The sequence below is a fragment of the Anomaloglossus baeobatrachus genome, chromosome 4 (assembly GCF_048569485.1).
Source record: "Anomaloglossus baeobatrachus isolate aAnoBae1 chromosome 4, aAnoBae1.hap1, whole genome shotgun sequence".
In the NCBI taxonomy this organism is placed as follows: domain Eukaryota; kingdom Metazoa; phylum Chordata; class Amphibia; order Anura; family Aromobatidae; genus Anomaloglossus; species Anomaloglossus baeobatrachus.
Genome location: NC_134356.1, coordinates 455,078,610 through 455,092,285, shown reverse-complemented (window position 1 = coordinate 455,092,285; position 13,676 = coordinate 455,078,610). Strand labels below are relative to the sequence as shown.

At 49.7% G+C, this 13,676-nt stretch overlaps 1 protein-coding gene across 4 annotated transcripts in view; it reads left to right on the top strand.

Annotated features, from left to right (window-relative positions):
• Positions 1–13,676, top strand: part of CPEB1 (cytoplasmic polyadenylation element binding protein 1) — a 110,178-nt gene that overhangs the window by 73,717 nt on the left and 22,785 nt on the right. For all 4 annotated transcript variants that reach the window (XM_075345647.1, XM_075345645.1, XM_075345644.1 and 1 more), the window contains exons 4-5: positions 8,772–8,989; positions 9,196–9,448. In XM_075345647.1, coding sequence (XP_075201762.1) covers positions 8,772–8,989; positions 9,196–9,448 — 471 coding nt within the window. The remainder of the gene's footprint in view (positions 1–8,771; positions 8,990–9,195; positions 9,449–13,676) is intronic.

Sequence of the window (13,676 nt, the reverse complement as noted above, 5' to 3'; positions counted from 1 at the left end):
CACTTTATTAGTCACGCCCACGGCTCCCTCCTCCCCTGAGAACGCCGGCAGCCATGTTTTAAACACATTCTGCCGGTGGAGGACTTCTGGCTGCAGCTCTGGGAGACCCAAGGCAGGGAATCTGGTGGACACACCGCTTTGAGCGGTCGGTAAGCCACACCGGTCACCCGGTGTTGGTCCCCCTAGGGTGCCGAAGTGTATATATACATATATATTTGTATACATTTTCTCTGTTCGGCCGCATTGTTTAGCTTTTGGCTATATACCCTCAGTGATCACTCTCCTAGGAGACAACAGCATGTCGTTCACAAGGAGCAAGGGTGCCAAGACACAGGGTTATTTTGCAACCTGTACCTCTTGTGCGGCTATGCTACCTGCAGGTTCCACCTACCCTCACTGTGAGCAATGCTCGGGCCCTGTGGCACTCGCTCAGCCGGAGCCTCGGGCACTGGTGGGACCCTCGGCCCAGGTAGAACCGCCGGCTTCCCCTGTCCAGGTGGCAGAGACAGAGTTTGCAGTTTTAGCTGAGAAACTGAGTCACTTTCACAATCCATGGCTCAGTCAATGGACAAATGGTCTGCTAAGATACTAGAAGCCTTGCAGTCCAGACCGGCCCTTACACAGGCCCCGGGCACTGCGGGATCATCGCCCCCAGGCCCCTCTCGGTCTGCGCCGCAGCGTGCTCCCGGGGTGGCCCCTAGGTATCACGTGGAGGACTCCGGCACGGACCGCAGTCCCAGACCGGCTAAGCGTGCTCGCTGGGAATCTTCCCCGACTTCATCACGCTGTTCGGGGTCTCAGCTTGAGGACTCTCTGGGGGATGAAGCGGAGGTCGCAGCCCAGGGCTCTGACCCTGACGTTGCTCTCAATCTTGATACACCTGAAGGGGACGCCATAGTAAATGACCTTATAGCGTCCATCAACCAGGTGCTAGATCTTTCTCCCCCAACTCCACCTGTAGAGGAGTCGGCTTCACAGCAGGAGAAACACCAGTTTAGGTTTCCCAAACGTACACGGAGTGCTTTTTTTCGATCACCCCAACTTCAGAGATGCTGTCCAGAAGCACAGAGCTTTTCCGGACAAGCGCTTTACTAAGCGCCTTAATGACACACGTTACCCCTTCCCCTCTGACGTAGTTAAGGGTTGGGCTCAATGTCCCAAGGTGGATCCTCCAGTCTCTAGACTGGCGGCTAGATCCGTAGTATCAGTGGCTGACGGTTCATCGCTCAAGGATGCCACTGACAGGCAGAGCTCCTAATGAAATCAATCTATGAAGCCACAGGCGCGTCTTTTGCTCCGGCCTTTGCAGCCGTGTGGGCACTGCAAGCTATCTCAGCTTGTCTGTCTGAGATTAATGCGGTCACACGTACCTCTGCTCCGCAAGTAGCGTCTTTGACTTCTCAGGCGTCGGTATTTTCATCCTACGCCATGAATGCCGTCCTGGACTCGGCTAGCCGTACAGCGGTAGCATCCGCCAATTCGGTGGCAGTCCGCAGGGCCATGTGGCTACGCGAATGCAAGGCAGACTCTGCTTCCAAGAAGTTCTTAACCGGTTTGCCATTTGCTGGCGACTGTTTGGCGAGCGATTGGATGAAATTAAGCAATCCAAGGGAAAGGACTCGTCCTTACCCCAGTCCAAACCTAACAGACCTCAGCAACGAAAAATTCAAGTGAGGTTTCGGCCCTCAGCCAGATCCCAATCCTCCTCGTCCAACAGGCCACAGAAGAGCCAGAGGAACTCTTCTGCATGGCGGTCTAAGTCACGTCCTCCAAAGACCGCCGGAGGCTCCGTCTCCAAGGCGGCCTCCTCATGACTTTCGGCCTCCCCAAACCGCATCCTCGGTCGGTGGCAGGCTCTCCCGCTTTGGCGACGCCTGGTGGCCACTTGTCCAAGACCGATGGGTGAGAGACATTCTGTCTCACGGTTACAGGATAGAGTTCTGCTCTCGTCCTCCGACTCGTTTCTTCAGAACATCTCCGCCCCCCGAGCGAACCGATGCACTTGTTCAGGCGGTGAACACTCTGCAGACAGAAGGAGTTGTGATCCCCGTTCCCCTTCAGGAACGTGGTCGCGGTTTTTACTCCAACTTGTTCGTGGTGCCAAAAAAGGACTGATCATTCCGTTCCGTTTTGGACCTCAAATTGCTCAACAGACATGTGAGAACCAGACGGTTTCGCATGGAATCCCTCCGCTCTGTCATCGCTTCGATGTCCCAAGGAGACTTCCTAGCATCAATCGACATCAGGGATGCTTATCTCCATGTGCCGATCGCACCAGAGCATCAACGCTTCCTGCGTTTCGCCATCGGGGACGAACACCTTCAGTTTGTGGCACTGCCTTTCGGCCTGGCGACAGCCCCACGGGTCTTCACCAAGGTCGTGGCAGTCCTACACTCTCAGGGCCACTCGGTGATCCCTTACTTAGACGATCTCCTAGTCAAGGCACCCTCCCGGGTGGCATGTCAACACAGCCTGACCGTTGCTCTGGAGACTCTCCAGAGGTTCGGGTGGATCATCAATTTCCCAAAGTCAAAATTGACTCCGACCCAGTCACTGACTTACCTCGGGATGGAGTTTCATACTCTCTCAGCGATAGTCAAGCTACCACTGGACAAACAGCGTTCGCTGCAGACAGGGGTGCAATCTCTCCTTCGGGCCCAGTCACACCCCTTGAGGCGCCTCATGCACTTCCTGGGGAAGATGGTGGCAGCAATGGAGGCAGTCCCCTTTTGCGCAGTTTCATCTCCGTCCACTCCAATGGGACATTCTCCGCAAATGGGACAGGAGGTCGACGTCCCTAGACAGGAACGTCTTTCTCTGGCAGCCAAAACCTCTCTTCAGTGGTGGCTTCTTCCCACTTCTCTGTCGACGGGAAAATCCTTCCTGCCCCCATCCTGGGCTGTGGTCACGACGGACGCGAGTCTGTCAGGGTGGGGAGCGGTTTTTCTCCACCACAGGGCTCAGGGAACCTGTACTCCGACAGAGTCCTCCCTTCAGATCAATGTTCTGGAGATAAGGGCAGTGTATCTAGCCCTAAAGGCGTTCCATCGGTGGCTGGAGGGCAGGCAGATCCGCATACAGTCGGACAACGCCACGGCGGTCGCGTACATCAATCACCAGGGCGGCACGCGCAGCCGTCAAGCCTTCCAAGAAGTTCGGCGGATTCTGCTGTGGGCGGAGGCCACAGCCTCCACCATCTCCGCAGTTCACATCCCGGGCGTAGAAAACTGGGAAGCAGACTTTCTCAGTCGCCAGGGCATGGACGCAGGGGAATGGTCTCTTCACCCGGACGTGTTTCAAGAGATCTGTTTCCGCTGGGGAACGCCGGACGTCGATCTCATGGCGTCTCGGCACAACAACAAAGTCCCGGCATTCATGGCACGGTCTCAGGATCACAGAGCTCTGGCGGCGGACGCATTAGTTCAGGATTGGTTGCAGTTTCGACTGCCTTATGTATTTCCTCCTCTGGCAATGCTGCCCAGAGTGTTACGCAAGATCAGGTCCGACTGCCGCCGCGCTATCCTCGTCGCTCCAAACTGGCCGAGGAGGTCATGGTACCCGGATCTGTGGCACCTCACGGTGGGTCAACCGTGGGCACTCCCAGACCGACCAGACTTGCTGTCTCAAGGGCCGTTTTTCCATCTGAATTCTGCAGCCCTCAACCTAACTGTGTGGCCATTGAGTCCTGGCTCCTAGCGTCCTCAGGGTTATCTCAAGATGTCATTGCCACTATGAGACAGGCCAGGAAACCAACGTCCGCCAAGATCTATCACAGGGCTTGGAGGATCTTCTTATCCTAGTGCTCTGATAAGGGTTTTACCCCCTGGCCGTTTGCCTTACCCACTTTTCTTTCCTTCCTTCAATCCGGAATGGACAAGGGTTTGTCTCTCGGCTCTCTCAAGGGACAAGTATCGGCGCTTTCCGTGTTTTTTCAAAGGCGTCTAGCCAGGCTTCCGCAGGTCCGCACGTTCCTGCAGGGAGTTTGCCACATAGTCCCACCTTACAAGCGGCCGCTGGAACCCTGGGATCTTAACAGGGTTCTAAGGGCTCTTCAGAAACCACCTTTCGAGCCACTGCGGGATGTCTCTCTATCACGTCCTTCGCAGAAGGTGGCATTTCTAGTGGCAATTACATCACTCCGAAGAGTGTCAGAGCTTGCAGCGCTGTCATGCAAAGCCCCCTTCCTGGTTTTTCACCAGGATAAGGTGGTTCTGCGTCCGGTCCCGGAATTTCTCCCTAAGGTGGTATCCCCTTTTCATCTCAATCAGGATATCTCCTTACCTTCATTTTGCCCTCATCCAGTTCACCAATGTGAAAAGGATTTGCACTTGTTAGATCTAGTGAGAGCACTCCGGCTCTACGTGTCTCGCACGGCGCCACTGCGTCGTTCTGATGCGCTCTTTGTCCTTGTCGCTGGCCAGCGTAAGGGGTCGCAGGCTTCCAAGTCAACCTTGGCTCTGTGGATCAAGGAACCGATTTTTGAAGCCTACCGTTCTTCTGGGCTTCCGCTTCCTTCAGGGCTGAAAGCCCATTCTACCAGAGCCGTAGGGGCGTCCTGGGCATTGCGGCACCGGGCTACGGCTCAGGTGTGTCAGGCGGCTACCTGGTCTAGTCTGCACACTTTCACGAAACACTATCAGGTGCATACCTATGCTTCGGCAGATGCCAGTCTAGGTAGGCGAGTCCTTCAAGCGGCGGTTGCCCACCTGTAAGAGGGGGCCGTTGTCGGCTCTTTTTATCGGGGTATTCTTTTACCCACCCAGGGACTGCTTTTGGACGTCCCAATTGTCTGGGTCTCCCAATGGAGCGACAAAGAAGGGAATTTTGTTTACTTACCGTAAATTCCTTTTCTTCTAGCTCCTATTGGGAGACCCAGCACCCGCCCCTGTTCCCTTCGGGCTGTTTGTTCTTGTGTACACATGTTGTTCATGTTGAATTGTTCTTTTGGTTCATGGTTTTCAGTTCTCCGAACATCCTTCGGATTGAATTTACCTTAGACCAATTTATAAGTTTCCTCCTTCCTGCTTTTGCACCAAAACTGAGGAGCCCGTGATGCACGGGAGGGTGTATAGGCAGAGGGGAGGGGTTACACTTTTTAAAGTGTAATACTTTGTGTGGCCTCCGGAGGCAGAAGCTATACACCAAATTGTCTGGGTCTCCCAATAGGAGCAAGAAGAAAAGGAATTTACGGTAAGTAAACAAAATTCCCTTTTCTCGCATTGGTCTACTGCGAGAAACTCGCAAGTGAGAAGCAGCCCTAAGGATTAATGAAGTTGTCAGACTTTTTTGCTAATCAGTGATGGCATATTCATTAAGGATGTCTTGTACTACAAAAGCACCTGACAGATTCCCTTTAAATAGGGCTTTAGGGCTCATTCACATGACCATGCCGTTTGTCCTGTTCAGTTCCTGTTTTTTTGCGGACCCACACAGGACTATCTTTTTCATTGTCTTTTGTGTAGGATCGGATGGCACACAGTAGCACTTCTGTGTGCATTCAATCCTACAAAAAAACACATCGGATGCTATATGTCCGTTCCGTTATTATGGAACATGTCCTATTCTGTTCAATAATAACTGACCGTGACTCAATACAAGTCAATGGGCCCGCACAATCCCCGGAAGCCGCACGGGAGCACTTCCGTGTGACCTCCGTCAGGTGCCCATGCAGTCTCTCGCTGCCTGCACTGCAGTGTCAGCATATGCCACTGGGGCTAGGGAGGGTCCAAGAACTGCAGACCTCCCTAGACTGAATACCAGACCACAGCTGTCCGCTTCACTTTGTCTGGGAATCCAATTGGGGAGGGGGGGGGGGGGGGTGTTGACACCACTTTTTTTTTTTTTTTACTTTAAGATAAATGTGGGTGCCCTGTTTTCTGTTCCAAGGTGAAGCTGCCAGCTGTGGTCTGCAGGCTGCAGCCGTCTGCTTTACCCGAGCTGGCTACAAATAGGGGGGACCCCATGGCTTTATTTTTATTATCTTTTTTGGGCTAAATAAAAGGCTAAGCACCCTTTAGTGCCACATGAAAGGCACTAAGGGCTGGTTCACACTAAGCGACAGCGACAACGAGGTCGCTGTTACGTCACCATTTTCTGTGACGTAACAGCGACCTTGTAAGTCGCTGTTATGATCGCTGCTTAGCTGTCAAACACAGCAGCTGAAGCAGCGATCATAACCGTGAGCAGGGAGCCGCGCACACTGCTTAGCGCTGGCTCCTTGCTCTCCTAGATACAGTACACATCGGGTTAATTCACCCGATGTGTACTGCAGCTACATGTGCAGAGAGCCGGAGCCGGCAGCACAGGCAGCGTGAGAGCTGCGGAGGCTGGTAACTAAGGTAAATATTGGGTAACCACCTTAGTTACCCGATGTTTACCCTGGTTACAGCTTACCACAGCTGCCAGATGCCGGCTCCTGCTCCCTGCTCTCCATTTCGTCGCTCTCTCGCTGTCACACACAGCGATCTGTGTGTCACAGCGGGAGAGCGCCTTTGAAGAAAACGAACCAGGGCTGTGTGTAACGAGCAGCGATCTCGCAGCAGGGGCCAGATCGCTGCTCAGTGTCGCACACAGCGAGATCGCTAATGAGGTCACTGTTGGGTCACCTAAACCGTGCCGTAGCAGCGATTTCGGTAGCGATCTGTGTGAAGCACCCCTAAAGGGTGAAAGATTATAAAATGCTGGGGAGTGGAACATTGTCTCTCATCTATCTATCCCTCTAGCTATTCATTCATTCATTCATTCATTCATTCCTCGATCCCTCTATCTAGCTGCTTCTGTGTTTTGCATGAATTACTTTATCAATGTGGCTTGGCATGGAGGTGATCAGTCTGTGGTGTTATGGAAGCCCAGGTTGCTTTTGAAAACTGCCTTCAGCTCCTCTGCATTCTTGGATATGGTGTCTCATCTTCTCCTTGAAAATACTCCATAGATTCTCTAGGTCAGGAGAGTTTGCTGGCCAATCATGCAAAGCATATCAATACTGTGGTTATTAAACCAGGTATTGGTACTTTTGGCAGTGTGGACAGGTGAAAAGTCCTGCTAGAAAATGAAATTTGCATCTCCAAAAAGGTTGTTGGCAGAGGGAAGCATGGAGTGCTCTAAAATATCCTGGTAGATGGCTGTGCTGACTTTGGTTTTGATAAGCCACAGTGGACCTCCACCAGCAGATGACATGGCTCCCCAAACAATCACTGATTGTGGAAACCTCACACTAGACCTCTAGCAGCTTGGATTGTGGCCTCTCCACTCTTCCTCCAGACTCTGGGACCTTGATTTCCAAATGAAATACAAAATTTACTTGCATGTGAAAACACCTTGGCCCACTGAGCAACAGTCCAGTTTTTCTCCTTGGCCCAGGTAGGACACTTCTGGTGTCTATTGTTCATGAGTGGATTGACACAAGGAATGCAACAGTTGTAGCCCATATCCTGGATACGTCTGTGTGTGGTGGCTCTTTGAAGCCCTGACTCCGGCTATATATATATATATATATATATATTTTTCCCTCTTCCACTCAACTTTCCATTGCTGTATCCAATCATATTAATCTGTGAACAGCCAGCTTTTTTTAGCAATGACCTTTTGTAGCTTACCCTCCTTTTGTGGAGTGTTTCAATGATTGCCTTCTGGACATCTGTCAACTCAGTCTGGTTCAGTAAGCTACACAATCATGGGGAAGAAAGCTAAGTGACCATTTTAAACACTTGTGGTAATTATTCTAATTTTTCTTAACACCTACAAAGTCTTCTGATCACCATGACAGCACCCACAGAGGGATCTGCTCCATCAGGACAGGAAACCTATAAAAAAGGCAGTCCCTCTCCCTCAGTTGGCTTCCTGTCCTGATGGATCGTAACCTATAGAGTACCTGGGCTTCAGTAGCTTCCATGCAGTGTCTGGGAACAGAGGAGCTCTGGGTCTGGAAGCACAGTTGGTGGAGCTCCTTTGTGGACTCCATCCTCCAGTGTCTTGCGTGGTTTGCTTTGGTCCGGGTGAGGCTGCTGGGGAAAACTAGACTGCAGGAGGGCAAGTACTAATTCCTTCCTGGCGTGCACGCTGTGCAGTCAGGCATATGCGGCGCATAATGTGTGGCACTTCTGGGTCGTGGCTGTGAACACGTGGGGAGAGTGTTCAGGTATGCCTGGCTGCACATGCACACTGACCAGCTACCTCAGTTATGCCCCGGAAATGCATGGGAGCACTTCCGGGGGACGGATATGGAGGATGCGACGCTGGAGGGGGGGCTGTGGCGGTCCTCCACTTTTTTAAAAAGCTAAGTTGACTCAGAGCGGTGCTTGCTCCGGTCCTCTCAGCAATGGATAGCCCGCCGTCACCCCAATCTGAGTCTTCTCAAGCAGTCTCAGGTGCGCAAATCCAGAAATGAGATCTTGGGTTTTTGTTGGCTGTAAGACATAACAGAAATAAACACTTGAAATAGATCACTCTGTGTAATAACTATATAATAATGCATTTCCCTTTTTGTATTGAATTACTGAATTTTTTTTGAGTATATTCTAATTTAATTATTTATTTATTTTTTTTTTTTCCTGTTATGGGGTTGTGCAACGGCAATAGAGCAGCTTTTTTTTTTTTCCTGCCAGAGATATTGGAACTGATCAACCGTTGCCAGGTGTTGCACGCTTACAATCAGATATTGATTACCTAAGGATGGGTCCTCAATGTTAACGGGGTTGGCCAGGAGTCTTAGGATGGTACTGTGCAGGTGTTCAGAAATTTTATTTATTTATATTTTTTTTTCTCTTTTGTAGTGTTCAACCTACTCAACAATCCATTAGGAAAACCTCCACCTCTGGGATTCTTGCCCTTGGACCCAATTGGCTCAGACTTGATGGATAAGTACCCCTCCCCACTGCTTCGCAATTCTCGACTGGACAGCCGATCTCTCTTGGACTCCCGTTCTAGCAGCCCTTCTGACTCTGACACTAGTGGGTTCAGCTCTGGCTCAGACCATCTCTCCGATTTGATTGTAAGCATAATGTTGCTGCTGAACACTGGAAAGCTTGTTACAACTTGATCTGAAAGTATCCAAGTGATTAGTTATACTTTGACATGTATTTAACTGGTACATGATTTCAGATCTATGCCTAAAGATTTTGGGGGGTTTGGTGTTTTTTTTTCATTTTCTTCTCCACAGCAATGCAACAGTTTAACATTTATCTTGATACTTTCCAGTCTAGTCTACGCATTTCTCCACCTCTACCCTTTCTCCCACTGGGGAGTGGCGTTTCCCGGGATCATCTAAAGCTGGGCATGGGCTCAAGACTTGATCCAGATCATGCTGCTCTAGCTGCAGCCACAGCTTCCCCCATAGGATTGTCAAAAAGATGGCCAGGTACTTCTGTATGGCCATCATGGGATTTGCTGGAAACTGCTGATGATCCATTCAGCATTGAAAGGGAGGCACGCCTGCACAGACAGGCAGCAGGTACGTTTTTTCCTTGCATCTGTAATTACTCTAACTTTACATTTTAGTATGTGAAGTAAATGTTACTTTACAACTTCCACAGCAAGTGTTGAACATTAAGCAGGTATTCTGTTTTAAAGTTGTACTGGATATTTCTCACAACTGAATCTCAGCTCCTGCTCGAACATAATTCCATCAAATTAAAGGGAACCTGTCACCACTAAGGCTACTTTCACACTTGCGTTGGACGGCTTCCGTAGCATTGCGTTGTGTAACAGATGCGTTGCATATAGTGGCACAACGGATGCTACGGATTGTACAAAACGGAAGTTTTTTTTTTTTTTTTTTTTAGCTTTACCGACAGAACGATTTACCGACAGACGACAGAACAATAAGCTGATCGCTCTCAATAGCCAGCAGGCAGGCGCTCAGCTGAGCGCTCTCACATGCTGGCGTCCAGGCAGGCGCTCAGCTGAGCGCTCACATGCCGGCGGGCGCTCAGCTGAACTTCCGGCCACCGAGAGCCAAATTAAAGTTTGTGATTTAAAAAAAAAAAAGCATGCGCAGTGAAATCCTACGGATTGCGCTGCTCAAAAAAAGTTACATGCTGAGTTTCTTCCGCCCGACGCTGCTGCGTCGTCCAGCGGATGCAACGCTGACACTTGCCTTACAGTGCGTCGTCCATACAAGTCTATGGAGAATAGCGCAGTGCGTTAACGGACTGCACTAGTCTCCAGTGACTGACTCCGCTGAACGCAAGTGTGAAAGTAGCCTGAAATGTACTATGCCACGCTGCATCAATGTTGGAGCAGGAGGAGCTGTGCAGCTTGGCATCTTAAAATCAGTTTGTTTTGTTTTTTTTTGTGTTTTTTTTTTTTTTTTTTGCTGATCTTTTCTACAAATAAGGCTGACACACTGATAAGACTGTCCAGTAGACCAAAAATCCCAAAGAGGTTGACTTAATTAAATCAGAAAGGTTAAAGCTGGTGTCACACACAGCGACAACGACGTCGCTGCTACGTCACCATTTTCTGTGACGTTGCAGCAACGTCCCATCACTGTCGCTGTGACATCCAGCAACAACCTGGCCCCTGCTGTGAGGTCACCGGTCGTTGCTGAATGTCCAGCTTCATTTTTTGGTCGTCACTCTCCCGCTGTGACACACACATCGCTGTGTGTGACAGCGAGAGAGCGACGAAATGAAACGAGCAGAGAGCAGGAGCCGGCGTCTGGCAGCTGCGGTAAGCTGTAACCAGCGTAAACATCAGGTAACCAAGGGAAGGCCTTTCCCTGGTTACCCGATATTTACCTTCGCTACCAGCCTCCCCTCTTGCTGCCAGTGCCGGCTCCTGCTCTATGCACATGTGGCTGCAGTACACATCGGGTGAATTAACCCGATGTGTACTGTACCTAGGAGAGCAAGGAGCCAGCGCTAAGCGCGGCTCCCTGCTCTCTGCACATGTAGCACAGCGACGTTATGATCGCTGCTTCTGCTGTGTTTGACAGCTAAGCAGCGATCATAACAGCGACTTAGGCTGGTTTTACACTACGTTTATTTAACATCCGTCCTTAACGTTATTTTAGCGGAAATACGGATCCTGCTTTTACAGCAAATAACGTATGCAAACGCATCTGTTATTTTGCAGGATCCTGCACTGGATGTTTAGGGGCGGGCATTGGAGTCATGTGATCGGGAGTGAGGGGAACTAGACTGGGAGCCGGCTCCTGACAGCTGCAGACACTGGTAACCAAGGTAAACATCGGGCTTGGATACCCGATATTTATCTTGGTTACGAGTGTCTGCAGCTGCTAGGAGCAAGGCTGCCTGCACACGTAACCAACGTAAACATCGGGTAACTAAGGTGGTTACCCGATATTTACCTTGGTTACGAGTGTCCGCAGCTCTCAGGTGGGAGAGAGAGGAAGGGGAGGAAGGGGGAAAGACATAGAGAGAGAGAGAGGGTGAGGGAGGGAGGAGGAGAGAGACAGATCACGCGAGACTGGTTCTGGGCATGCTCAGTACTTTCTGGGCATGCTCAGTACAAAAGCAGGATCCTGTATCAGCATGCCAGCGTTCACCTGCGTTCGCGTGCTGTTTAGTCAGGATCCGGTGACTTGCAGTATTTTGACGCAGCTCAAAAACGCTACAAGTAGCGTTTTTGAAACATGTTAAAAAAACTGCAAGTCACCGGATCCGCACTATAACGCACGCAAACGCAGGTGAACGCATGTTAACGCGAGTCCATTGCAAATGCATTGAAATGAAAACGCATTTGCACTGGATCCGTACTTCCGCTAAAATAACGTTTTCAACGGATGTTAAAAAGACGTAGTGTGAAACCAGCCTTACAAGGTCGCTGTTACGTCACCGAAAATGGTGACGTAACAGCGACGTCGTTGTCGCTTAGTGTGAACCCAGCTTAAGTTATAAAACTTTTGTTCTTCTACCCAAAACTGTCTACCTTGTTTCCCTCTTTCTCTAGAACAGAGGTCCCCAACCTTTTTTTTTTTTTTTTTGCTTCAGTGCCAAATTCGACTTAAAGTTGGTTGAGAGCCACATTGTAGAGATTACGACTTAGTCAAAGCCAATTTAGCAGTAGAAAATGGGAAACAATTAGCAATATGGGGAAGAGTCATTATTTCCATCAGAGGAAGAGACAACCATACAATCTACTATACAGACCAATAATGCCACATACAAAGGAGAAATACTGCCACACTGTGACTAGATGACATATTACCTCCACATGGTGATCAAATGCCACCATGCCATAATTACACCATGTAGTAACCGAATATTACCACCTACAAAGGAGAAATACTGCAACTCTATGACCAGACCACATAATGACCAAATACCACAAGTGTCCAGACAACGTATTACTACCATACAGGTACATGTACTACAATAATCATGAATAAAAACACAATACTAATACTAATGTTATCATCATTGCCATTTTAGTTTTGTATATTGTCGGCGTACAGGTAATAGTGAGGTAATAGTGATCACCAGTGACGTGTGTGTCAGTGACTTCTTTAGTTAAGTTATTCCTCTTCAATTTCCCAATCTGGTGCTGAGCACTCACTACTTCCTGCCATGACTCTGCAGAAAAGTCACCTATAGCTGATTGCTTCCAGAGCACATACCACACTTTTTCACAAATTTTGTCTTACACACACACACTGAAAACAGTAGCCTCAAATGTAAAGCTAACGTGTCACTTGACTTGGGGCCCGTGAGCTGCAGCCGCCACCAATGGGCTCTTCTATACTGCATTCTAACATGCTGTATAGAAGAGCCCAGGCTGCTGTATAGAATGTAAAAATCACTTTATACCTAAACGGTCACTGCAGTTGAGTTGGGTCATCTGGGGGCCTCCTTTCAGCAATCTTTGTCATCCTTCTGAAGCTGGGGTGCATGAGTCCTGTCATCCACACTTGCCGGCAATGAGGTTCTGCGCAGGCACACTTTTATCTGCCCTGAGCAGGGCAGATTAAAGTATTGTAGTGCGCCTGCGCGGGACTGGCGAGTGATGTAGGACGCGTCATGCACACAGGCTTCAGAAGGAGGATTAAGATGGCCAAAAGGGGCGCTGTCACTGGAGAACAGACTCCCATATGACCCAACTCCACCGCAGTGACTGTTTAGGTAAGTCTTTTTGTTTAAGTGATTTTTTTATGTTCTACACAGCAGCCTGGGCTCTTATATACATGTTAGAATGCTGTATATAAGACCAGTGGTGGTGACGGCAGTTTATAGGCCCCTAATCTGCTGACAGGTTCCCTTTAACTAAATCAGTAATGTCCTCTAAATTGGCCATACAGGAATTATGCCCCACTTGCCACCATAAATCAATGTGTGCCCATCATCCTGAACCCCTTTTAATGTCTGGGGCAACAAGTGAAATCAGAAGGGGTGGTTAATTGCTTCCTGTACAAAATATCCCCACCCCACTGCTCTTCAAAATGGTTCTACAAAGTGCCCCTTTCCAGAATGTCCCGCTACCCCCCCCCCCCCACTAAAGAAACACTTTGCCTTACTAGATCTCCCTTATGCTATATCTCAGCAAAACTGCCACGTTTCACGATCCTGTTCCTAACTGCCCCATAATGTCCCCCATTGCTCCACAATGTCCAATTTCTTCGGCGCTCCATTGGGAGACCCAGACGATTGGGTGTATAGCTACTGCCTCCGGAGGCCACACAAAGTATTACACTAAAAAGTGTAAGGCCCCTCCCCTTCTGC